General features: G+C 45.7%; 1 protein-coding gene across 5 annotated transcripts in view; it reads right to left on the bottom strand.

The window, feature by feature from the left end:
* Nucleotides 1-214: 214 nt before the first annotated feature.
* Nucleotides 215-24,655, bottom strand: part of LOC134062197 (CCR4-NOT transcription complex subunit 2) — a 37,835-nt gene continuing 13,394 nt past the window's right edge. For 2 of the 5 annotated variants that reach the window (XM_062518137.1, XM_062518135.1), the window contains exons 2-16: nt 22,379-22,504; nt 15,728-15,797; nt 13,417-13,564; nt 12,421-12,606; nt 11,108-11,176; nt 9,429-9,508; nt 9,025-9,150; nt 8,703-8,827; nt 7,196-7,316; nt 6,463-6,619; nt 4,397-4,458; nt 4,252-4,301; nt 3,535-3,635; nt 1,868-2,018; nt 215-1,436 (exon numbers count right to left, since the gene is read on the bottom strand). In XM_062518137.1, coding sequence (XP_062374121.1) covers nt 1,350-1,436; nt 1,868-2,018; nt 3,535-3,635; nt 4,252-4,301; nt 4,397-4,458; nt 6,463-6,619; nt 7,196-7,316; nt 8,703-8,827; nt 9,025-9,150; nt 9,429-9,508; nt 11,108-11,176; nt 12,421-12,606; nt 13,417-13,564; nt 15,728-15,797; nt 22,379-22,492 — 1,647 coding nt within the window. In that variant the 5' untranslated portion in view covers nt 22,493-22,504 and the 3' untranslated portion in view covers nt 215-1,349. The remainder of the gene's footprint in view (nt 1,437-1,867; nt 2,019-3,534; nt 3,636-4,251; nt 4,302-4,396; nt 4,459-6,462; nt 6,620-7,195; nt 7,317-8,702; nt 8,828-9,024; nt 9,151-9,428; nt 9,509-11,107; nt 11,177-12,420; nt 12,607-13,416; nt 13,565-15,727; nt 15,798-22,378; nt 22,505-24,655) is intronic. The other 3 variants (XM_062518136.1, XM_062518138.1, XM_062518139.1) reach the window with 3 other exon arrangements.

Genomic DNA, 24,655 nt, shown 5'->3' with positions numbered 1-24,655 from the left:
CAGAGAACGTTGTGTGTGTGTGTGGCTTCAGTGTGCCGCCCTTCGTCCAATGGCGGCCCACCCGGTGAATCCTGTTATATCCACATATTGCGCCTGCGTCCACCTCCTTAAAAATGAAGTACAGTCGAGGTGGTATTTTTTTTTCTCCTATTTTGCCTTATTTTTCTTCTCCAAAATAGATGTCATATATATATATAATATATATACACATTCATACATACATATATTTATTCATGTGATGTCCAAAAAAAAGTTTAAAAAAGGAAAAAAAAGAAATGTACACATTTATTACAAAACTTGTAACAAAGACTAGACAGTGTTTGGGTTTTGTGGTTTCTTCATGCGTCGAAGAATGACGACGAAGCTCATTCTTCAAAGCTCAGTGAATGTTGAACAAGCCCTAGAGGTAAAAATGGAGTGTAGCCAAGACAGTCTCTTAAACAAGTCTCCAACTGTTTCCATTTTTGTTTTTGCTTGTTTTTTGTTGAAGCTGGGCAGCAAAATGGGAAATGTGACGAAATGAGATGAGACGAGATGGGTGAGGCACTACATGCACTGGTTCAAGGGGTGGTGTTGATCAGGGGGTGAAGGGGCAAGCCAAGAAGAAGCGTGAATGTGTTGTTAAGGGGGCTGCTAAGTCTTGGTAAAAGAAAGAGAAGTGCGCTCACATTTAAAATGAAAAATAAAAATCACAAATATTTTTGTGTTCTTTTATTACCAAATAGTACTACAATGAACATTGCATTCTCTCCAGGCCTCCATTTTGTTTGTCCCAGGGTCATACTGTACTCAATGGAGGTTGCTTCATTTCCATTCGCTCGCTATGAACGCTTGAACACTTCAAAGAATGAAGTATAAACCTTGTTCTGTTATGGTCAGAGTGAGTGTCTCAGTCTGTCATCCTGCCTTACAGGCATAGGTGTAAACCCAAAAGGAAATAAAAATTAAAGAGGAAAATGAAACTCAGACGGTCCGAAACGGGGAAAGGAATAACAGAAGAAAAGGATAAAATTAACCTTTTTTGCCTCGTCTTTAAAAAAAAAAGAGAGAAATGAAGAGAAAAGGAGAGGAAAACAAACGAGAGTGTGTGTGTGTGGTTTTTTTTTGGGCAGCACATAATTCTGAAAGGCAGGACCCCACAGCCAAACATGGCGAGATGGGGCTCCCAACCCGAGTCAATTTAGCCGATCCGTTGAGGAACATTTGTGTTTGTTTGTTTGTTGTTGTTGTTTTTTTTAAAAAAAACAGGATGCCTGAGCCACAGCGCCATCTATCTGCCAGTTCAGTGAGTGACAAGCCAGGACAGCCATACCCCTGTCGCCGTGACGACTGCGAGCAGGGCGGACAGCTCAGAAGGCCTGCTGAGCGGGGTTGTAGTTGAAGGTGGATGGAACATGAGGCCGCTCTTCTAGCTTGTCGTATTCCAGGTGAAACTCCTGTCGATGGTCGGAGAGAGAGAGAACAAACAACAACGCTTGGTGATTTGGTGGCAGAAGTGGGATTCCCCAATTTTCTTTCAAAAATGTTCAGAACGCTTTAACACAGTGAGCTTTAAGGAGAAAAGCTGGGTTAAAAAGGTTTCATTAAGTAAAAATGAACAATATGAATTTGTTAATTAAAAAACAAATTATGTTTTACAGTTACAATTTAAAAAAAACAAAACACATATACCATCTATTACACTCTGCCATGTCTGCAGACATATCCTCCAAAAAATGTTCACAGTGATTCTCGTACAAATAATTTCTTATATTATGAAGCGAACGATAGATGTGCGCGTCGGTATGCGGTATGCCAGTAAGCCACGTGTTACTTACACACACATTAAGAATGAGATGGTGAGAGTTAAAAAGAGGACCGTCAATACCTTTACCTTAGCTACCTTCCTCCAGTTAAGACAGTCGAAGAAGTAGTACGTCCCCCGCTCGTAGGTGTTGGTCTTTAATGTAGGCTCCATCCCTGGCGCCCGCGTGATCCAAACCCGCTCCTCCTTATGGTACCTCCAGTCCCGGTTAAACCTGCACACACCAAAACAAAACGTTGGCAAAAATTTGGCATTCACCCATCATAGGCTACTTCATCCTTCATCCTCATTCAAGTCATTATAAGGGTGAGGTTGAGAGCAATGGCCAGCGATCCCTAAATAGGCTTTAGACCTAGCAGTCAGTGTGTCACTTCCCTGTATGTCCACAAGGGGGTGCATGGCACTTAGAAATGCTAATGAGTATGCATATGAAGCGTCATATACAAGTCTGCTTATAGCCTCACTTTCACATCAGCAAATGCTATATAAAGGCACATGCATACACCTCACAACCCCAACCCTTAACACTTAAAAAGTCAGCGTCAAACAGTCTCAAAAACATCAGCTCCTCAAGTCTCCTGAAGTGCCATTTCAAGTTTTGAGCTCCCAGTTTGACTCTCCACATGAACAAATCAAATCATATCAAATGTGGAAAAGTTTCCAGGTGACGGCTATTAGTTATCTGCTAAAAGTTCTCGTCTGCACTTACACACACCTCCTTTCATCTGACCATAGAAGCAAAATATACGTATACGTATATAGTGGCCCCTTCAAATACTGAACCAACAGAAATCCAGGTCCAGGTAAAAACTCAGAGCAGCACAGATGTACTATAAGCTGGAGTTTAATTAAGGTGCACAAAGGGACTAACATTTCGATGCTTCATGCATCTTCCTCAGAGTCCTAGAAATCCAGGTTGCTTTATTTGCAAGCAGTTCGGCAGTGTAGTAGAACGTTTCAGTATACGTGGCAAGTGCATTCTGGGACGGATGCCCACAATACACCTGCCAAGTACTTGTGGTGGCGTGCGTGCGGTGTCAGCCCAGGGCCCCGGTGCCAACACGTTGGCACTTCCTGCCACTTCCTGACAGCCTGGAAACACTGCTGCCACTGATAAACTGCCCAGGAACCCAAGGCCTGCAATGATGCTCTAGCCTGGTTTTCACCATACTAAACTCTAAACTCTAAAATCTTTTAAGATTGAACATTAGTCTGGCGAGGCTGCGCTTTGTTTCTACTGCACTTCGCGTCACTTAAGTTTTGTTTTCGGCCCGTCACCGGCCAATAGCCTGCCAGGACTAGAGTATGGCCGTTTCTGATTGGAGCCAAAGATTCTGCCACTAAACAGCGAAAATAGATCTGCTGGTATCCAGCCTGAGCTGCCGGGCGAAATTCAAATTCCCCGGAAGTTCAGGCAGGGTTCACCCAGCCTAATGATGCTCAGTAAGAGCATTTTAAATCTGAATAGAGCAGTTTGTTTTCAACATCAAAAGCAACCAATATTTTTGCCCACACCCCTTTTGTGTTTAATGTTGACATTGTTTTATATTGTGATAAATCTACTTAGACTAAAGCTCTGATGAAAATACTTCACTCAATCTTCCTAAAAAAAAACATAGGATGTCGACCAGATAAAATCCATTCCTGTCTTTTCGTTTTTTTTCTGAATGAATCAGTGGTGGAAGTGTTTTCAAACTCTACTGTGAGTGAAGTCACGTGTGTATACGTACAGCTCTACTGCTGCGAGTAGTTGTAGGAGGTCGCCTCCGTTCATGTAGTACAGGTAGAACAGCAGATCTTCTCCGTACCGCGACAGCTTTATTGCAGCCAGCTGTGGAGGAAAGAGCCACACGTCAGCAAACTCCTCGTTCTCTCTCTCTCCCTCTCATACCCACACACACATACACACACACACACACACACACACACACACACACACACACACACAGCGCCAAGCACATCCGAATAGGTTCACTCCAAAAATAAAATGCACATGGCGACGGCGGCAGCAGCAGTTTTCTTTTCTTTCTCTCTCACTCTCTTGCTCTCTTTTCTGAGCTAGCATTGGTGCCTTCTCAACACAAACATGCTAATACAAAAGGTGGCACTCAACTCTCATCTAGAGGTGGGAAGAGGGCCGAGTAACAGCTCTACTGCTATCCACCCGTTTTGAAAAGTGCTTGTTTGGTGTAGCTAGTGCACACAAACAGGGCACAGAAACCATAGGCAGAGTGAGAACAACAACACGTGTTAGCTGGTCAAACGGGCATGTGCTGGCGCATTCACCTCCTGGTACAGATATGCAAAGTGAGGAGGAGGAGAGCTCGTGGGTGGGTGTTTTTTGGTGGCGCCGTTTGGCACTAACGTTCACGGCGCGCCAACAGGTGCACCTGACAGACGTCTACCTCGGGACAGGTGTTTTGGAAAGGGGGCGAAGTGGCACCTACCTTGTCCCTTATGTGAATGTTGGTTAAGTATTCAGACGGAACATGGAAGTCTGGAAATACACAGAACACAAAACAGGAAATGGTTAATGTTGATTCTAGAACATTCTAACGAAACGGACATGGCGGGCAGAGGGGAGAGGCTTACCGATGTCCTGAGGCCGACAAGGTGCAGATGCCCAAGGGGAGGCAAATTTGGGGTAGAGATTTCTGTCGATCGATTAAAACACAGAGGGGAAAAAACAATGATCAACTAGAAATGTGTTTGACTCTAAACAGGCAACATTCTGTAACTGAAAACAAACTTATCACCTGTCCCCAAACTTAACTTTCATTCAGTGTACTTTGTAAGATTACACGTTTATGTTGATCTAGGCTGGGGGAAACGAACGCATGGGTCACATAAAATGATCTCACACTTGTGACTGTTTGATAATGAAACAAATAGTTGTGCACATGAATTACTGTGTTCACATGGGGAGAGGGAGAGACAATGAAGAGGGACCGAGATAAGACATGAAACCCTTGATGCCTGGATTCTTCTAGACAGCACACGTGGAGTGAACAAAAGATTTCTGATATTTCATTTCTCACACAAACGCTGATCCCTTAAGAAAGCTAAGAAAGAGTCCCCTCTCTAGCTTGCCTGCAACTAGCTGCTCAATGGTGTTTTTTGCCCCCAACGGCACCTTCCAGGCAGCACAGCCTAAAAGGCACTACCTTTACCCTATTCCTAACCCTAACCCCCTCAACCCTCATCCTACCCCTAAACTGAGGGGAGTAGTGCCTTGAAGGCAGCGCTGCCTGGAAGGCACCATTGAGGGCATATAATACCAAAGGCCGCATCGCTCAATCGCTCTAGCTGCTCTGCTGTGCTCCTACACACACACCCTTCACCCTTCTCTCTCCCTGGCCCTTAATAATGGTTCCCACAGGTGGCCAGTGAGCTTGGTCTCTTATCAGTGTAACGGCCCTTAAAAAAAAGGGGGGGGGGGGGGGGGGGGGCGGCAATGGGGCTTCTGCTGCAGCAGAAGACAACTGCTGTTGAAGCGGTTCTGCAGGCCTAATCAGCCCAATCATTGCAGCCAGCCTGCAGCGTCGACATCTTTACGGTCCAGTCAAAACAAGAGGCAGTATCCAATCAAAACAACAGCAGGCCAGGAGGTGCTGTGCAAATAGCAGCCACTTATCTGTGTGTGTGTGTGTGTGTGTTCTGGTAGTGATCATCTCCAAGTGGCATTTGGGTGCACTGTAGCATGACCAAGGCTTTGCTGCGGGTGCTTTAGGTGGCAGTTACAATCCCACAAACGGGTGTGTGTACGAGCAAATGTCAACAATACAGCCGCTCTGACGAAGCTCAAACCCAGGCCAAGAACAGTGTTCTTACTTATTCATACATACACATGCAATTTCAGAGGAACAGAGGAGTCTGAATGGCCTATTACTGACACACACACACACACACACACACGCATTTGCATTTTCTGTGGTGTGTATGTGCAACATGTTCAACTGAACATACAGGATCTTAGTTGTCTGTGGTCTGTGGTCTGTTCTGTTCTGTTCTGTTCCAAGGAAGCCATTTCTGTTCCAAGGAAGATGACATACTTGTTTTTCGTCTCTCCCTCTCTCACACTTCCTCTGATGACTTAAGAGAATTGCGGTTCCTGAATCCCGAATCTTTTCACATAGATCTCTGTGTCTTGAGGTCACCAAGTGTTGTCGGTACGGTGGGGGGAAAAAAGGTAGCCAGACAGCTACAGTGCTACACTCTGGAGGCATGAACATGAACATGAACATGAACATGAACATGACCCCAGAGTGTAGCTCTGTAGCTCCCTGGCAGCTCTAGCTATTGGCTGCAGCAACTCAAGCTAGCTAGAACCGATTTCTTTAAAAAAAAATAATAATAATAACAAAAACAAAATCACCAGAATTCTCCTTTAACTCCGTGAATTGACTACTAACCAAAGAGCTGATCAGTGTGACAAGATAACAAAAAGAGAGATGAAGGGAAATAGACCTCTTAAATTCACCAACAGAAAGGACTCAAAGCTGCCATCTTTGTTCATATAAGGGGGTCCGGATCTCCTTACATGGGCAAAGATGGCAGCTGTGTGTCCTCTTTGTAGGCGAACTTCAAAAGTCTATCAGAACAGCCGAGGATGAGGACAAGATGAGAGTCCAGAGGGGTGGAGCAGAGAGCCTACTCACTCTGGCGAGTTCAGGTTGAGGCCTAGTGTTGTCAGGTCGCTGCCCAGCGCCAAGTGCACCATGCCCGGGTCCGTCTCCGCCGCCCGGATGAACGTTAACAGGCCGATCATGCCAAACTGGTCTGTCACCATGCCTGGGGGAATGTTCGTCACCCGACCTGCAGCAGAGCAGAGCAGAGAGGAAGGATAACATCCAGACCGTTAGTTGTTAGCTTTTTTTTTTGTTGCTAAAACGGGGAGAAAAAAAATGGAAATTCCCAGTCCTGGGAATTATGGATGATGTTTCTCATAGGCTGAGTGACTTAGGCAGCTTCTAACCTACGTCAACCAATTTTTGTTTTGCCATTTTTTAATAGTCAGCGCTGGCCGACACCGGAGTTAAGCCGATTAACTGGAGGGCACACCTGCAGGCAGGTCAGTGTTGATGCAGTAGAGCACGTGCGACACTGCCCTTTGAGTCAGTCAAATAATCAGAGTTCAAAACTTCTTCTGGGCTGTAGTAGTGTACTGTAGTAGTTGTGGGTTCAATTCCAGACTTTCAGTTGTTGTGCCCTTGAGCGAGACAACAGTGTCTGCCAAATGAATAAATGTAAAACTTCTGGACGGTTACCCAGCTGTCTGTTTAAAAAGACATATGATTGGCTGGGAGATGTAGGAAGTGTGAGGCATGATTGGCTGGGAGATGTAGGAAGTGCGAGGCATGGTGTGCTGTGACAGGAGGAGAAGCGGCTCACCATCAGGTAACACCTGGATCCCTTTCTTCTGCTGGTTGTTGTTCTGTGCTGTTGAGCTCTTGTCCCCGGGGAACTTAGGACCGTCTGTGCTGGATACGCTTTTGCCCGATGAGTTCAGGTTCTGAGAGGGAACCAGAGGCATACTTAGCAAGACCCAGGGCAACGTTAAGTCACTGGACATTTAGATATTGGACGTGTAGACAGCTAGACATGGAATGAAGCAAGGTGTGGTCTCTCCATGGGGACTAAAACCTTTTTTTTGCTGGCCTCTACCACCGCTTTTAACATAAAAACGGTCAATGTTCACTACAAAAGTGTGTTATCAGTGAGTTATTCTCGCGCCAATACAACCTTGAGTTTCTACTTTTGTTGCACACAACAAAAGAAGGTCTCTTTTTTTGTCCCTGTTGTTACAGACAATAGCATGTATCTTTCTATAGAGTGGCTTTTTTTTCTATACTGCAAGAGGACTCAATTATTTTTGCTGAATGATTCATTTCGCACAGCTCTAACAAGCAAGCCTTGCACGAGTCACTAATGGCATGGCCTTCAGTGAGCTGACAGATTTTCCTACTTGAGTATAACTGCTCCTTTAGAGACAAAACCACTCCAAAAAATAGAGCGGTGTTGTGAATTCATCTGGGGCTAAGCCAACTACCATTCGTCTCTTGGTAACTCTGCACCTGAGCGCCGTCTCTATGTCCAAGCAGAGCAAAGCCAAGCCCAGGAGAGGCTGAAGGAGTGAGTGTGTGATTGTGTGTTGTGTGTGTGTGTGAGAGAGAGTCTCCAGCCGCCAAGCTGTTAATTAGCATGGAGAGGACTTGGGAGTGTCGTCATTGATTTTTCCTCCCAAGTGCGGGAATGAAAGAACACACAGCCGCTGATGAGAAGAGAGGAGAGGAAGAGAGAGAGAGAGAGAGAGAGAGAGAGAGAGAGAGAGAGAGAGAGGGGAGAGGAGAAGAGAGGAGAGGAGAGGAGAAGAGAGAGGAGAAGAGAGGAGAGGGATAGGGACGAAGTGTCTGCAGTGAGCGTCACTGTTCTGCGTCTCAAGTCTGGAAGCGAGGCAAACTAGGCCAAAACACAGCTTATTGGGCCTGTTAGTGTTTCAAGAACTGACAACAAAAGATGTTCCCCTTGTGATTATCTCTTAAGTAAAAAGTTAGTCTCACTGTGGAAGATATAGAAGTAAAAGAATTCATAATCAATATGCCTTCTTACTTTGAAGTGGAATGGCAGAATATTTATATACATAATGCATGTTCTCTCCCTGCATTTCTTCATATAGATCCCGCACTGCGATTAGCCTCTGCAGTAGAAACCCTAGTTTTAACACTCGTGAACAAAAGATAATTTTTCATCTTGGGTCTGTTTGCCCTTGTGTAATGCTGTGTCTTTTGGGGGACTACTTAAGAGCTTGGGTTGGTTTCCAACATCCCACACAGAGACTGATTTCTTATTGTGAGCAAGATGATGACTCTGGTGTGTGTGTGTGTGTGTGTGCGCTCACCGTTTTGCTGTCGTCATTACTCGACGTTGGGTCCTTGTAGTTGGGCCCAGGCAGTGCAGGGAAGTCCTCGTTGTGGATGGAGAAGTCTTGAGACTGTTCGTTCGATGGCTTTGTGACCATTCCAACTGAAGGGTGAACAGAGAAGATGGACAACATTTAAAATCTGAACCTGTACATCAACCAGGGCATGGATGTGTGTGTGTGTGTGTGTGTGTGTGTGTGTGTGTGTGTGTGTGTGGGGGGGGTGTGTGTGTCGGGTGTGTCGGGTGTGTGTGGGTGTGGGTGTGGGTGTGGGTGTGGGTGTGGGTGTGGGTGTGCGTACCGTAAGGGGCTCTCCCAGCCAGTGGGTTAAGCAGTGGAGTTGGATTGGCGTTTCCTTCCCTCCGACTCCGGTCCGCTAACGCAGGGAAGTCCGAAAGGTCCAGCCCCGTAACATTTTCGCTCCCGTCTGGACGCCACACACACACACACAGAGAACCAGAATGATTCATTATATGGAAGACTGGAATCTCAACCATTTTAGCAATATTACACGAGTACTTTATAATCTAATCTATATGGAGTACTGTGAAGTCTGCTATTGTGGTAACTGCTATGGCTTTTACAATGTGCCTTCTTTTCTTTTGAATTAACCTTTTGTCTAAACACACACCACCTTTCCAACACATTACATTCCCAGTCTCCTGGAGCACACATTTCACAGGCATCTAAAAAGGAGTCATTTACCCGTTCCGTTGAAGATGTTGCTCGATAACGAGCTGTTCATTCCGAACGCTGGATTCCTGTTCATCCCAAACCCCGACATACTGCAGAGGAAAACAAAAACAAGTATGTGTCAGCATTTTAAAATGGCAGTCAGAAGGACAAACTGCTGATGCATATGTAAAAACATAAAGGTGATGGCACCCATAAATACAACACTTTCACTTCAACCAGAGGCTTCCAACTGACTTGAGTGGCAGGGACCTCAACCATTCTGACCAAAGGGACAAATCTGGGGTCCACTGCTGACTACAATTCCCTCAGTGACGCTACATTATCTAATACCCGGTCAGTGACCTGCAGCAATGCTCTTCATTAAGCGCCATGGGCAGTGGACTCTGACGCAGGTAGTTTTGATTGATGTGGACAGAACGGAGTACACTCCTGTGCAATATTAGCCTGGCTGACGCGAACACATCTCAATGAGACGTGGTCTGGCCACCAAACGTTCATTTTCTCGTATATGGAAAAAATGCCCAGATCCGTTCATTGGATGTCTATCAAATGCGTCTGTGCATAGCTCATCGTCGTCTTGCTTTCCCTCCTTTTCTGTGATTGGTCCCCTATCTCAGGCAATAAAATTAGGGCAGTAGCTTCCAGGCTGCCTTCGCAGTGTGAATGAAATCGCGCGCAAAGCAGCATGGGAACACCCATATCACATAACCATTCAAAACCGCCATCAGCCTACTTTTAAAAACAGTAGGGTGCTTTCCGCATTTGTTGTGCACTGAGGAAGCAGATGCACAACACGCTTCGGGGAGCACACACACTTTATCCTGAACATGCTAGCCATTAGCCCAGAAATTGGCACAGATTCCTGCTCAGGGCTACTTTAAGTCACTGATTAAGTTAATAACCGGCATTTAATTCATTTCCTGTGTTCTCCCTAACTCTCTCTGGACTGTTCAAGGATGAACACAAAACAGACAGAGAGCAGTCCACTTTGTCCAAGAAAATAGTTAAAGCAACACTAAAGCACTTTTCCTCTGTCGCACACACACTATTTGCTTATCCACCAAATAACAGACAAGGTAGAGTATGTTGCATGATTTTATGAAAGTATGATGTATTGCGACATCGAAGTCAAGTCAAATTTGTAGTTTCTGATGTCTCATTTCATCGAACTACAGATGCACTACCCCACCTCGTAAAGTTACATAGTGCGGTTATAGCCGCGAAAGTAAAAGCAGAAGTGCTGTTCACCCTGTTACGAGTTGATGAACCGCTGAAATGATTTTGGAAACATTATTTTAAGGTACGAAAAACTCTTTAGTGTTGCTTTAAAATGTAACAGAGTTACAAAGAAGGATGCGGCTCCCTCTATGTGGAAAACAATGCCATAAGCGCAAAGCTTTAGGCAGGTTCAAAGCCATCCCAGGGGGACTCTTTCAAACATAAAAGTAAAACCTAAAGAGATAATCTATGTTTCTCCGCTCCTCTCCGTTTCTTCATTCGTCAATATGGGAAACGTTGAGAGAGAGATCAAGAGAAACAGAAGAAACAAAGTGAAAGAGTGAGAGAAGGAAACAAGAGAGAAAGTGTAGAGGAAAATGGAGGAGAGAAAGCCAGAGATAACACAGAGAGAGGGTAGAGAAGCATTCAGCATTCTCCAGCATTACAGACATAACCACACAGACACACACCTAAGGCCTATGGCTCCAAATGTTCTTAGAGTGCCCTTCTGGATCATCCAATCAGCTTGCTCGCTATCCCTGAAACAAAACTTGCAGCCAATAAGAACAGCCTCGGGACTTTATAAATGTATTCCTTTTCCCCCCCTTTAGCCCCAATGACCCCAAAAACACAGGAAGAACCACTGCCAAGAGAAAGCAGTCATTCACATCATCTACACCTGAGTCTTAACTCTGGCTTTTCACACACACACACACACACACACACACACACACACACACTTTGCCCCCACCCCATGTCTGTGCTTGGGTCCAGGTAATGCATCAAAGAGCAGCGCTGAGATTCATGGTAATGGGCTGTGCGGAGCCTCATCCCTGTGCGTGGACCAGGCGCTAAGGCCAGATAAGGCCGCTTAGCAGCGCTGCTAAAGCCCCGGCTGAAATACAGAGAGGGCTGCACAGATAAGGATGAGCTTGGGAGCCACGCGCTCTCCCCCCCCTCTCTCTCTCTCTCACACACACACACACACACACACACACACACGGAAGATAAGACCCTGTGAGCTTACCGATATTTAACGAAGGAAGATAGAGTGTGTGTGTGGTTGAGACTGTGTGTGTGTGTGTGTGCGTAGGTGAGACAGTGTGTGTGTGTGTGCGTGCGTCTGTGAATGAATAGTATCTGTGTCTGTTCTAATAGACTCATCCCTCAAGCTCCCTACAGACCAAGGCCATTCAGCGACGGACTGAGACCTCATTAAAAGACGGTTACATCTCTTGGCCTTGCTGGGTACATAAAAAAAAAAAAAAAAAAACACAAGCTCTTCCTTATTCTGCTCCTCTGCATTTCCAGACACCAATCTGCAGCCAGTCAGCCAGCGGCATCCTCCCCGAAGAGCAACAGTCTCTGACCCCCGTGCACTTCACATCAATAGGGGAGGGCTGGGATTAGCAGCGCCTGAGGCAGAGTCTCTCTCTATTCCACTGTGGCCCGAGACAGAGGAGCGAGAGTAACCCGCGAGCCTTACTTTTGAACGAGAGTAGGTGTGGTTGCGTAGCATTGCCTCACCTGGCCAAAAAAACTGAGCCACGGTCATAGAATGTGACTCTAAACTTTTGATGTGCGTCAGAGGAATATTTGAATATAGTTGTTTACCCTCCAGTTCACAAACAAGTGGGGAATCAGATAGCGGAAAAAAAATCATGTACACTTTGAATGAAATTCAAATGATGCACTTGCGCGCCCGTGTTTGGGCGCGATGCCCGCGCGGGGCGTTACTGGCACTGGTGGTGCCTGTCGATGGCGAGTGTCTGGCACACGTTACCTGTTGATGGTGAGTGGCTGGCGCGCCTGCTGCTGCTTGGGCATGCAGATGATGCTGGGCGAGCTGCGGTTGGGGCTGCCCAGTCCCGAGCTGCCCATGCTGTTGCTGCGCCCGCTCATGCCGCTCATACCCTGGCCCACCTGCGCGTGGTTCATCATGTTCCGGGTGTTCATCGGAAGGATCCCCCTGCAGGACGAGCACCACACACACACACACACAGAGTTACACAATGATAGATACTTTATTGAAGGGGAAATTCAAAGATTCAGTGTGACACACACACAAACATATGCCCGTACATATTTCTAGACACATATTTTATCCACCTGAGTATGTGTGTGTGTGTGTGTGTGTGTGTCAGTCATCACATGTGGAGGCTGAAGGAAGAGGAGCAGCACAGAGGAAGATACAAAACAGGGGTGTGTGGAGAGGGAGTGAAAGAGAGAGAGGAAGAGAGAGAGGGAGAGAGAGAGAGAGAGAGAGAGAGAGAGAGAGAGAGAGAGAGAGAGAGAGAGAGAGAGAGAGAGAGAGAGAAGAGCACAGCAGAGCATTAGAGACAGAAAGAGGGGAGAGGAGAGAAACGTGAAAGATGTAAACAAACGAGAGAGATGAAAGAGTGAGGGGTGGAGAGGAAATGACACAGAACACCACAACAGAGAAACGAACATCAGAAATGAGCAAAAGAGCAAAGACAAAAGGAGAGGATGGGAGCGGAAAAAAAGAGAAGAGGAGGAAAAATAGAGGGGAGGGAGGATAAGGAAAAAGAGAGAAGGAGGAGGAGGAGAAAAGAGAGAAGAAGAGAAGAGAGGGAAAAGAGAGGAGGAGAGAACAGAGGAGAGAGAAAAGAGAAGGGGGAGGAGAAGAGAGGAGGAGGGGAAAAAAGGAGCGATGGGGAAGAGAGGAGAGGAGGGAGGAGAGGAAGGGAGGACGGAAAGAAAGAGAGATGAAACGAGAAGAGAGGAGGGGAGCAGTGGCGAGGGCGGACGGGACTCGGACCTGCTTGGCGAGGGCGGAGTGTGCAGGGAGAGCGTGGGCACGCCGGTGGTGGGCGTGACGTGGCTGGGGAGCTGGCTGCCCTGCGTCAAGCTCCGGCTCAGCTGCGGGTTGGTGTTGCTCATGCCCCTCATCGGGAACCCTAGTGCACCTGCAGCGGCACCACAGGAGAGAGGAGAGAGAGGAGAGAGAGGAGAGAGAGGAGAGAGGAGAGAGAGGAGAGAGAGGAGAGAGAGGAGAGAGAGGAGAGAGAGGAGAGAGAGGAGAGAGAGGAGAGAGGAGAGAGAGGAGAGAGGAGAGAGGAGAGAGGAGAGAGGAGAGAGGAGAGAGGAGAGAGGAGAGAGGAGAGAGAGGAGAGAGGAGAGAGGAGAGAGAGGAGAGAGGAGAGAGGAGAGAGAGGAGAGAGGAGAGAGGAGAGAGGAGAGAGGAGAGAGAGGACAGAGGAGAGAGGAGAGAGAGGAGAGAGAGGAGAGAGAGGAGACAGAGGAGAGAGAGGAGAGAGGACAGAGGAGAGAGGAGAGAGGAGAGAGGAGAGAGGAGAGAGAAGAGAGAGAGGAGAGAGAGGAGAGAGAGGAGAGAGAGGAGAGAGAGGAGAGAGAGGAGAGAGAGGAGAGAGAGGAGACGTTACTTCACAGACACGGCTATTTATACAGCAGCACAGTTCCTGTGCACACTGGGCCATTCTCAAGTGCTTTAGAAATGTGTGCAGATAAAAGAACAAAGAGGAAATAAGATAACAACAATAATAAGAATAAAACAAGTATGGTACCTCAAAGCAATTTAAAGAGCTTAGAAAATGAAGTGTGCAAAGGCAAAGGTAGTGAGCAAAGACAAACCTGTTTACTTATTTGATTAGATTCGTCTTTGCACACTTCCTTTTGATCTTTATATTTAGTTTATTTGAGTCTGTCTAGAATGTGAAATTAATGCTAATACTGTGTGACTCAATGTAATATTACTCAAGCAGACAAGATTTCTAATATAGTTATTTCAACAAACATCTGAACATCTGAAATGTCACATCAACAACTGAAATAAAGCACATTCAAACAAATGCCGCAGGGCTAAGCTATACAGTCCACCCCCACACTGATCATGTGCCGGCTCAATGATTAACGCATACAGTTTGCAGCAACAGGCTGTAATTGTTCCTAAGCATGTGCATCAGAAGACAGCAGCGAGTGTGTTATGTAACTCACTATTCAGCATGTGGGCTAACGAGACAAACATGGAGCCCTGCAGTAATGTTTAGGAGAGGTAGCAATAACACCAACTGCAGGGATACATGGTTACATTAAATGATAATATCTTGGCAGAGGAGATCAATTAGACTAATGTTTACCCTGCTGGAAGCCAGCTAGACTGTCTGGTCAGAAATAACAGTGGAAACATGTTCTTTTATACATATTTTAGCCCATCTGTGCAGAGAAGCATGTGTAGATTATAGTTGGCTTCTTCCGTGTGATGAACAGAACGGTCACCTAGTTGTCTTATTCAGGTCTCTGTCAGAGAATAGAGGGTAGAATGAAGCGCACCATATCAATAAATGGCAGCCTGCTTCAGCAGTTGTGCTTTATACTGGCAGACCTGAGAGATATTACAGTTTTATTCTTAGAACTTAATTCTGACCTTGCATTTGAGTGACACCTGGTGAAAATAAGCCGGAACACAGCATTCTGTTAAGCAGTGCGTTTATACCGCAAGACGTATAATTTTGTTGAACTAGACTTGGTGAAGTACTGAAAAAAGTACCTTGGGTACTGGTACCGAACTAGTACCATTGGGTACTAGTATCGTAGTATCGAACAATTCCAGTATTAATATTGGTTCAATTGAGAGTTACCCAACGCTCGTGAAGACAGAGGCTAACGTCGCTGTGGGAGGCACGCCTGCTGGGGGTAGCTATGGCAACAGCCCACACACCTGCCTCCGCATCCAAGGATGCAGTGGGAGGGTGTGTGTGTGTGTGTGCGCAGCACACTGGCGAAGCAGGCCTGCTGCACTGCAATTTGAGTGAGAATGTAGAGACAGAGCACCATGTTCCTCTCATATGTAAACAAGTAAATACTAAATAAAAAACAAACAAGGAAACAGAGGCAGTAGAGAGCTCAGTATGCCCTCATGATTCAACTCACGAGTGTGTGACCACTCAGTATGAGAAGTGGGGGGCTGAGTGGGAAGGCGCATGCTTAGTGGCTTGGTTATGACAATACAAAGTAAAATACACAAGCTGAGAAGTGGAGTTTTGGAACACCACTCAACAGGGTGATGGAAAGAGCAAAGAGGGAAGGGAGAGAGAGAAAGAAGTGCTTACTTTGCCCGTATAAACTGGCGCCGAGCTGCGACAATTGACCTGACGACGATGGTGATGGAGATGCCAACATCTGGGGAGAGAGAGAGGGAGGGGGAGAGAGAGACAGAGAGAGGGGGAGAGAGAGAGAGAGAGAGAGAAAGAGAAACAGAAAGAGACAGAGAGAGAGAGAGAACAAAGAAAATGTGAGTTCATGTGAAACATGGGTGAGGAGCATTACTAAATAATAGGCTATGCTTCACACATGCATAATAGAGTACATTAGTCCTCCATTATGGATCAGTGGTTGAGACACATAAAAGGCGGCTTTTTAAATCGGTCACGCATACAAAACAATCTGTGGCTGCGCTCTCTTTACGAGAAAAGTAAGGCTCCACATTGCAAAATCCCCATCTAATTCATGGCACGGTCTTAACAATATGAAAAGTCTCTGCTGAAATTAGCTTAACATTAGGCTACTGAGCTATATGCATTTCATTTATGATGCCTTTCAAACACATCAAGGACACATTGAGCATAACAATAACACGCTTAGCATTGTGGGGAAAATAGCTTTGTGTAAAGGAAACCACACAACCTAAACACACTGATGACGTTTCCTGTCCCAAATTGCAGACATAGGACAACGATGAGAATGTGTGAGAAACCTTGCTGTTGTCTGAGCTCTCAACACACACATACACACACACAGCTGGGACCTGTCATCTAAACTGGCTTTGAGGCAGATGAAAAGAACAAGCGCCAGAGAATGCATAGGCTGGCTCCAACATCAGATGCAGCCTAAACCTCAATTCTCACATGCCACGGGAGGTGACAAGTCTCAGCACAAAGGTGCAGAGACACACGCTCGCTCTCGCTCGCTCTCTCTCTCGCCCGCTCGCTCTCTCTCACACAAAAACACACAACCACGTATGCTTGGAGACACAGCACACTCAAAGCAGTGCACAGAGCTGGACCATTCAAATAATGGTAAATAAGAAAAACATTATGATAGAGGGACCAAAAACACAACACATACTATGGCTATAATAGCTGCTCGCTAACGGTTGAGTTAGCCCCAATTCCTAATTCAAATGACAAATAACAGCCAAACTCACAGACTACTCCTGACAGGTTATTGCTGAGCCTACAAGTAGGCTAGCTTATATAGCAAAAATGTGTACACCCACCTGGTCACAATGCATTGATATTAAGCAAATGTATTCCTTTATCAATGTCAATAAGTGATGGGATTTAGAACTAAAGCATTAGGCCTACATTCCAACGACAATCCAAAGCCATAAACTCCAAATATTTTAGCAGAGCATAGAATCTTTATAAGGTTTTGATGCACAATTAAACATGCAGGCTTAACACAAAACAAAACAAAAAATTTGACACCTGAAAGGAGCGAGGTGACCTCAAAACACTGTGTGAACATGCCCATGTGTGTGTGTGTGTGTGTGTGTGTGTGTGTGTGTGTGTGTGTGTGTGTCACCTGACATATGGCTTACTTCCTCTATGTGCAGTGAGAGTGGAGTGTGAACGCCCCAGTGGAAGCAGCAGCGCTCTACGGGAGAGGGAAGACAAGCCTAGCAGACAGGCCAGCGTGCTGCGCTCCACTGAGACATCTCTCGACTGTGAGACACAGAGAGAGAGAGAGGGAGGGAGAGAGAGAGAGAGAGAAAGAAGTAGAGAGAAAGAGAAATAGAGAGAAATAGAGAGAAATAGAGAGAAATAGAGAGAGAGCGAGAAAGAGAGAGTGCAAGAGAGTAAGAGAGTGAAAGAGAGCGAGAGAGAGAAGTAAAGAGAGAAATAGAGAGAGAAAAGAGAGAGAGCACGAGAGAGAGAGCAAGAGAGAGAGAGCGAGAGAGGGAGAGCAAGAGAGAGAGAGCGCGCGAGAGAGAGAACGCGAGAGCGAGCTCTGCTGTCTGTCAGATTAGCTGCAGACCCCTAGCCGATGGGCTCAGTGGCAGGCGAATCCCAGTCGCGGTACAGTGGCTCAGTCACTGAGAAGCATCCCTCTGACAGAGCACGAGTTGGGGATGAGATGAGCGCTGTGGTGCCCTCAGGACGTCACACGGTTGATCTATCCAACTTTAGCACTGGCAAAAACCAGGCTGTTCAAGAACAATGGATAGAACGTATCACTAATCAAACATATAAGGCTGTTAAGTGATCATTTCATCATCAATTTAACTGTTGATTATTTTCCATTTTTAATTAATCTGTTTGGTATATAATATTGTGATTAGTGTTGATCAGCTATTCTCAAAGGCCTGTTTTTCATTTAAAAAAACAAAACAAAACAATTATACTTCGTTGACACACCAGTGAGAATAGTCCGGTTTCAATCACAAGAACTCGACCAAGGTAGCGGGAACTCCACGCTATTCAGCCCTTTCATCCCTTGTGTCTCCACTTCAAACAGGGCCTACAGGACTTACCGATGCAGCCCTTGCTCCATGATCACCATGATGATTTAGATTAACTAAAATGCCATGGCAGCTGCAGCATACTCTCTCCACGCTGATACACAACACTGTTGTTAAATCCATAACGGACCTTATGCACAGAAGTCTCATTTATTTTTAGTGGACAATAGCTGTGATGTAACGGCATCAAAGAGTCTTCATTACTGACAAGATAGAGCAACATAATGCATCTCTATGGAAGCAAAATTCGAACATTTCCTGTCTGCTTAAAGAGGCGTGTCGCAAAGTCGTCTTAGTGGGATATCGATCTCTGTCTGATTGGCAAGCAGTTAAGTTCGAATGTAACGTCACTTTCTAGGTCTGCTTAAAGGGGGATTTCGCCCCCCTCCCCTTTGCGAAAACAGAGCGCGGAAATGTTTGAACGTTTGCGCCTCTCGCTCCGCTTTAACCCTCTCTGACGGCATCCTCTGCTACATTCTGCTCCTTACATGTTCACTCAAACACTGAATATCTTGTTTGCCCCAAAATAATCATTTTAACACACGCATGAATCATTTTCCATCTTAACATGCTGATTCACTTGGTGCAACAACCAACCAGGTTCGTGTAGACACTAATTACAATAACAGCAGTGGCAGGTTCATACACCTGGCTTCACCGGAAACAAATGAGCTGCCAAAAGAGTCTTTCATGCATAAGGTCCACTAGCATAAATGTGTTCAGTTAAAGTAACCTAAATATTCTTACTGTCCAAATGATCCATTTCTATTCTTCCAGACTGGCTTTGAATAGCTGCACAAGCTGGTAGGCTACAGTATATGTAGGCTGTAGGCTGAAGCCTTCCCAAATAATATGGGGAGTATATGGCCTGGATTTTTTTTTTTTTTTTTAATTATGAACAAATCACATCTCCAGGAAGTTTAAATAGGCTATGGACAACACTAGGGTAAGGCTATCTTGCAGCTATGAACCGACAGATGTTCGAACAAGGTTGCAGTTTCACTGACATCCGAGTCTCTACACTCTGGATAAATAGACTATTGAAAAAACTGTCACATCGAGATGTCACTTTAGCTAACATGGTTACAGTTTCTCAAAACACAATTGAGCAATTATAGTCTTATACACTTCCAACAACCCACGAACATGAAATCTAGCCTACTTCTGTCTAAACCTTTACATCACACAGTCTTCAGCTTAAAGTTAAATGAATACACCGTCGAAATTCTAACCAGTAAAAGCCTATTTTCAGCAGACATTTGTCGAGACAGTGTTGGCTACAGCTTAACCTGTAATCAATTTAATTGCAACTGATGTCTGCCTTGCTGGGTTTTAAAAAATATGCTTGTCGTCTTCCACTTACACGTCGTTCACATTTCGAGTACTTCAGGGCCGCACTGAAGTACCTGCCCTGAGGCAGGTACTGTACTCGGTGCGGCCCCGTAGCAGTTTCCGAAACATGGCGCTATGAGGTGATTCGTCTAAAGGAAATGGACACAAATGGCCACGGCCCTGTAAAACCTACAGGCCAGTTCCTGCTGTTGGGACACAGAAAAAGATGCGCACCATGGAAACGGCCCTAATGAGGCTCCTGTGAAGTACAGCTAGCAGTGTTTAAGTCGACTAACACAATAAACATCCAATTAGGGCCGTGCAGAACTGAGGATGCTCTCTTGGACGTCCAAAAACACCCAAGTGACTGTGGAATCAAAACAAAACATTAGAGGTGGGGCTTTAGGACCGCTGTGGTGACAGAACTGGAAGGGTAGCGAGCGCTGCACCATTTCCTTGCCGCCAGCAAGTAGACGGGCTCAGCATAATGATGCAAAAAACTCATAAAATACATCTAGTCTATACCAGGTAGCCCTCAAGACGGAGGAGTCCCGCTGTGTTGCGTACAGCCCAGGGAGCTCTGCCAAAACGCAGAACGCTCACATCAGATAAGCTCCATCAATTAGGCTTTCCTCAATACCCCCTTGCTGATTTGTTGGATTGTGGCAAATAATCTTCCATTGCAACAACTTTCTCAAAAATAGAGTTGTAAAATAGAGCAGAGTTGTACATTATATATAAATATTTTTTTTTAAAAAAACATTGTGTCATTTTGCTCTGGTGACTTGAAAAGCACATAGGCCTAGATTGTGTTATCGGTTTAGCCACAAACTGTCCAAGGACCCGCGGTGGAGACATTCAGACAAAAAAAACGCTCACACCTCTCCACACCAGACACGTTGGCATTACAAGGCCATGAACGGGAACATGTGCTCTCCTGCCCACTCAACCTGCTCCTCTCTCTTCTCTGTCCTTCAGTGACAAAGCAGCATTGTTACAGATGAGAGGTGGATGGGAGATGGTGGAGGGCTGTACTTGGCCCCTTATGAACCTCCATTTTGCCAAACCCCTTACTTGTTCACTCAGTCTGACCTTTTGTGGGGGAATATTTAAAAAAAAAAAAAAAAAATGATGACACGGACATTCGTGTAAAGGGATCTGTACTTATTCGCATATATTCTCATATATTTTATTGCATTTATTTTATTCTTCCCAATGAGGCAGGGGTGACGAGCAAACCAAATTCCCCATGTAACAACAAAGTTAATCATAATCTTCCATGTACTGTTTTCTAAGGGACTCGGAGTCAAGATGTTAGAGGAATCCTGTGTGGCCTTGATTCCCACTCATACTCCCACGGGTATGTCTTTCCTTTTGATATTGACTGACCTAATAACCTACACCATATTGCCTTGAAAAAAATCTACAAAAGGTTCTGCTGGATAGGAAGAATAGTCTTTCACCGGGGGACGAGAGAGGGAATCCCTATCCGATTCCTAAAAAGATCGTCAGGCAGATCGAGTGTTGGACGTAGCTTGTCAGACTGGAAAGAAAATGGGTCCGTACCAGCTAATCTCCTCTGATTCCTGATTTAACTATCATTTACCAAATCCAGTTCATAGATCATAACAGCCAGACACCATCCAGGCTGATACAGCTCAAATAAGCCAGTGAACTGCACAAACTTTCTCTCATATTCCCATCATAAGTCCACACATATCCAATTGTATCTATATTTTATGATGGGGCACTACCAGCAGATGACATCTGTGGCCAGTACACAGTTATTCCCCAAACCAGGCACATTTGCTTTGCTGGCGGACACGCACAGCTGAACAAGTTCCTGCCAATTCCGACTGTGGCTGCTGCATAGACTGCTCGAAGCACCAAGGTCTTTTACGAGCGCAAGCATTAGTAGCGAGATTTACACTGACAGGGCATCCTGCATCTGCAACCCCAGGATTTACTCACTAGTAAAAGTCAGAGAGAAAATAAATAAATAAGGCAAGGTTGCCTCCAATATGCATCAATGAAACCCATCTAAATGCTATGGCATTTCCGTTTCGCCTGAGAGCAATAGCGATGAGTCTCCTCATCTCTGCCCTCATCATCTAAGCCTTTACACAGATCGGTTGACAAGGAGCAGCAGGTAATCCTTATCACGCATGCTACCATTTATATGTAATGGGGTTGTGACCTTTTGAGGGGAAACGAACGATTGATTAGCAGGACTTATGCACAGGTGAACTCCAAGTGACCGTTGGAGTCAGTCCAAAATAGTCCACGCATATGAGGTGGCCAGGGCATTGGAGAAGGTGACCGGAAGCAAAAGGGAGAGAGAGACGGGGTGGGATCGAGAAATGACCCAAGGCGGACTCGAACCGGGGTCCCTGTGAGCATGTGGGCCCGGGTATGGTACAGGCGCTGTAACCAGTTGCACCACAGGACCCCCCAAAAAAGTTCGGTTCAGTGTGCCAGTCAACTTGCCTGAGTGAAGATCATGAGGCGAGAAGCTGCTTCAACACAAAAACAAAGGCTGACCCCCCCACACAGAGCAGATATTTGATAGTCGACAGCAAATAGTAAAACTTTACAAACCTGCATCACTGATATGACATTCGACAAAACATGCAACTAAAAAACAAGACTTTCAATTTCATTTAAAAAAAAAATTCCCCACAAGACACATGACCTGAATCATAACAGCACTATTTTTCAACACAGAAAACAATTTTGCCTTTTGAGGGAAAAAAAGGCAATGAAAGAGCCTCCACATGGAAAGGGAGGTTTTTCATGAACAGCTTGCAGGCCCTCCCGCCCCAAAACACACACACACCCTCCAGGCGCTTACTGCCTTGGACGAGGCCTTCCCTCCCCAAGGTTTTGGAACATGCTGTGGCACACTTACGTCTTTTTCTGATCGATGTGGTGGGAACATCGATGGCTGGCCGTAGTACATGCTTTCATCAGGGTAGTCACTTTCGACCCCCTCTACAAACTTCTTTCTTGTAGCACTAAACATGCTGTTTGTCACCTGCAGGGGGGGAGAAAGGGAAGAGGTTTGTTTTGTTGTTTTTCCCTTTTTTTTTTCCAATCACGCCAAAAAATCATTGATGCTCATTTTCAAAAGGAGTGGGGCACGACGACGACCCCTTGAAGCCTTCTACGGGGCAAGGTGTGTAGGGGGGCTAGAGGAGTTGACTACCACAGCCAAACTGAGCATCCAACAGGGACGCTGGCTTAACAGCCTGGGAAAGGCAGAAAGGGGGGGGGGGGGGTCTGGCTGGGCCCCATCGGCAAGCATAGCAGGGCTGAGACCAGAACAGCGTGCTGGTGACAGCACTCGCGGGGGACGAGGCTTATCTCCGAGGAACACATTGCCTCCTCGCGGGGCTTCTCGACGCGAAAACTTAACCCCACTCCTGCCGACCCGGCTCCCTGCGTCTGATTTTATTTTTTTGTAGAGCAGCGCCGGAGGACTGCAGGCCGTCCGCAGCCATTACAAGCACTAGAAGAGTCTCTAATGAGCTGCTTCTGTGTGCAGATAAAGAACAAGTCATAGAGGCAACAGCAGCAGCAGCAACAACAACAACAACAACAACAACACAACAGGCACACACATTAGCCTACACTGCAGCTCCTTGCTGTGTGTGCAAATTACTGTCAAAGAAGAAGAAGAAAAAAACGCTTGATTTTCTTCCCCACCATCTAGGAATCAGGCATCATCTAGATCTAGGCTGCCTGACTGTAAAGAAAGGCAACAAGAGTCTTTGGTTAGCGGACATGCTGCATACATTTAACAGATGAAGACGGGGCTGTGAAGAAGCAAGAATGGTCCGAACCTAGGGGTGTCACGATCCTCCAAATATAAATATTACTATCAATGCATTGCTTATGTTGTTTACTATTTTGCCCTTTTCCTATTCTGTTTCGGGGGGCTTTTATTTTGAAACCGTTCCTACCTCGAAGTTGTAAACAGAACAGACATTAAGCATAGATGTGAACATACTGAAAAACACAACACAGAATGATCATTTGATTTACTTGATGATTTAATGATGATTTATTGATGATTAATTTGAACTACTGACAAACATGCCAGACAGACAAAGATGCTCCTACTGATATCTCACCCGTATATGAATTCCATCATCACACTGTGATGCTTCTGGTAAGCATGAGGACTACCTGGCTTGTTGTGAAACTCGACACGTCGCCAAACCAAACCACCGCACGAGTTCACAAAGTCTCTCTGAAATATTAACAAGGGCAAGCCCTGGTTCACCCTTTGTCTGCTCCATAAGTCACTGCTGGAAGTGAATGGATTCACTCTGAACCAGATCAAGAGTCAAGATTTATTATTGGGACGGAGTGTTACTTATGAGGCAGAGGCCAGCAGTTTAAATTTTAATCAGACTCGACCTTTGAAAGAGCATAAAGATGAAAAGGAAGGCCTTGCTAGCTAAGCATTACATTTGAGACATGAGAGCCTCCATGACACTGTAATCAAGAGCATTTTGGGCTGTGTGCTGCGGGACATGGGGTACCTGTGTGTGCGTGTGTGTGTGTGTGGGGGGGGGGGTATAGCTCCTCCTTCCAAAAATATAAAGACAGGGGATTTGTATTATGTTACAGTAGCGGTTTTCATTTGCAGTGTTTGGCAGAGATGTCTGTGGGAAGCCCAACACGGTTTGTCATTTCGCATTTCGCTTTCCCCCTCACATGTGTTGAGCACCTGCATCTCCTTTAGTCTAAAGGCTTTAGAGATGAAGAACAACAATAGTTGCAAAATATGCAGGATTGAACACCGCAAATCACGACGCACAATTCTACTTCAGGCATGTGTCCCAAGCACATCATTACGCAAGGTGATTTTGGGAGAGAAACGATTCAAAATAGACCATTTCAGGAAACAACACATCCCTCGCTAACCGGAAGGCAGGAAATTAAGATCTGCATCAGCTTTTAAACACCCTAGGCTCTGGAGAACTGAGGGAGGCACTGTGCAAAAGGCATCAGAAGACCGTGAGTGGAGGGACAGGAGAGCTTGTTGAGGGGCTTGTGCTTTGTGTCCCACACAGCTTTGGCACAGGCCTGTACGGCAGGGGAGCTTAAGAGCAGCGCTAGTGCTAACAGCCAGGGACAGATGGCTATGTTTGTTTATTTATTTATTTATATTCTCGGA

Source organism: Sardina pilchardus, chromosome 17 (assembly GCF_963854185.1).
Source record: "Sardina pilchardus chromosome 17, fSarPil1.1, whole genome shotgun sequence".
Classification (NCBI taxonomy): domain Eukaryota; kingdom Metazoa; phylum Chordata; class Actinopteri; order Clupeiformes; family Clupeidae; genus Sardina; species Sardina pilchardus.
The sequence above is the reverse complement of the archived record's forward strand: the minus strand, read 5'-3'. Positions and strand labels throughout refer to the sequence as shown.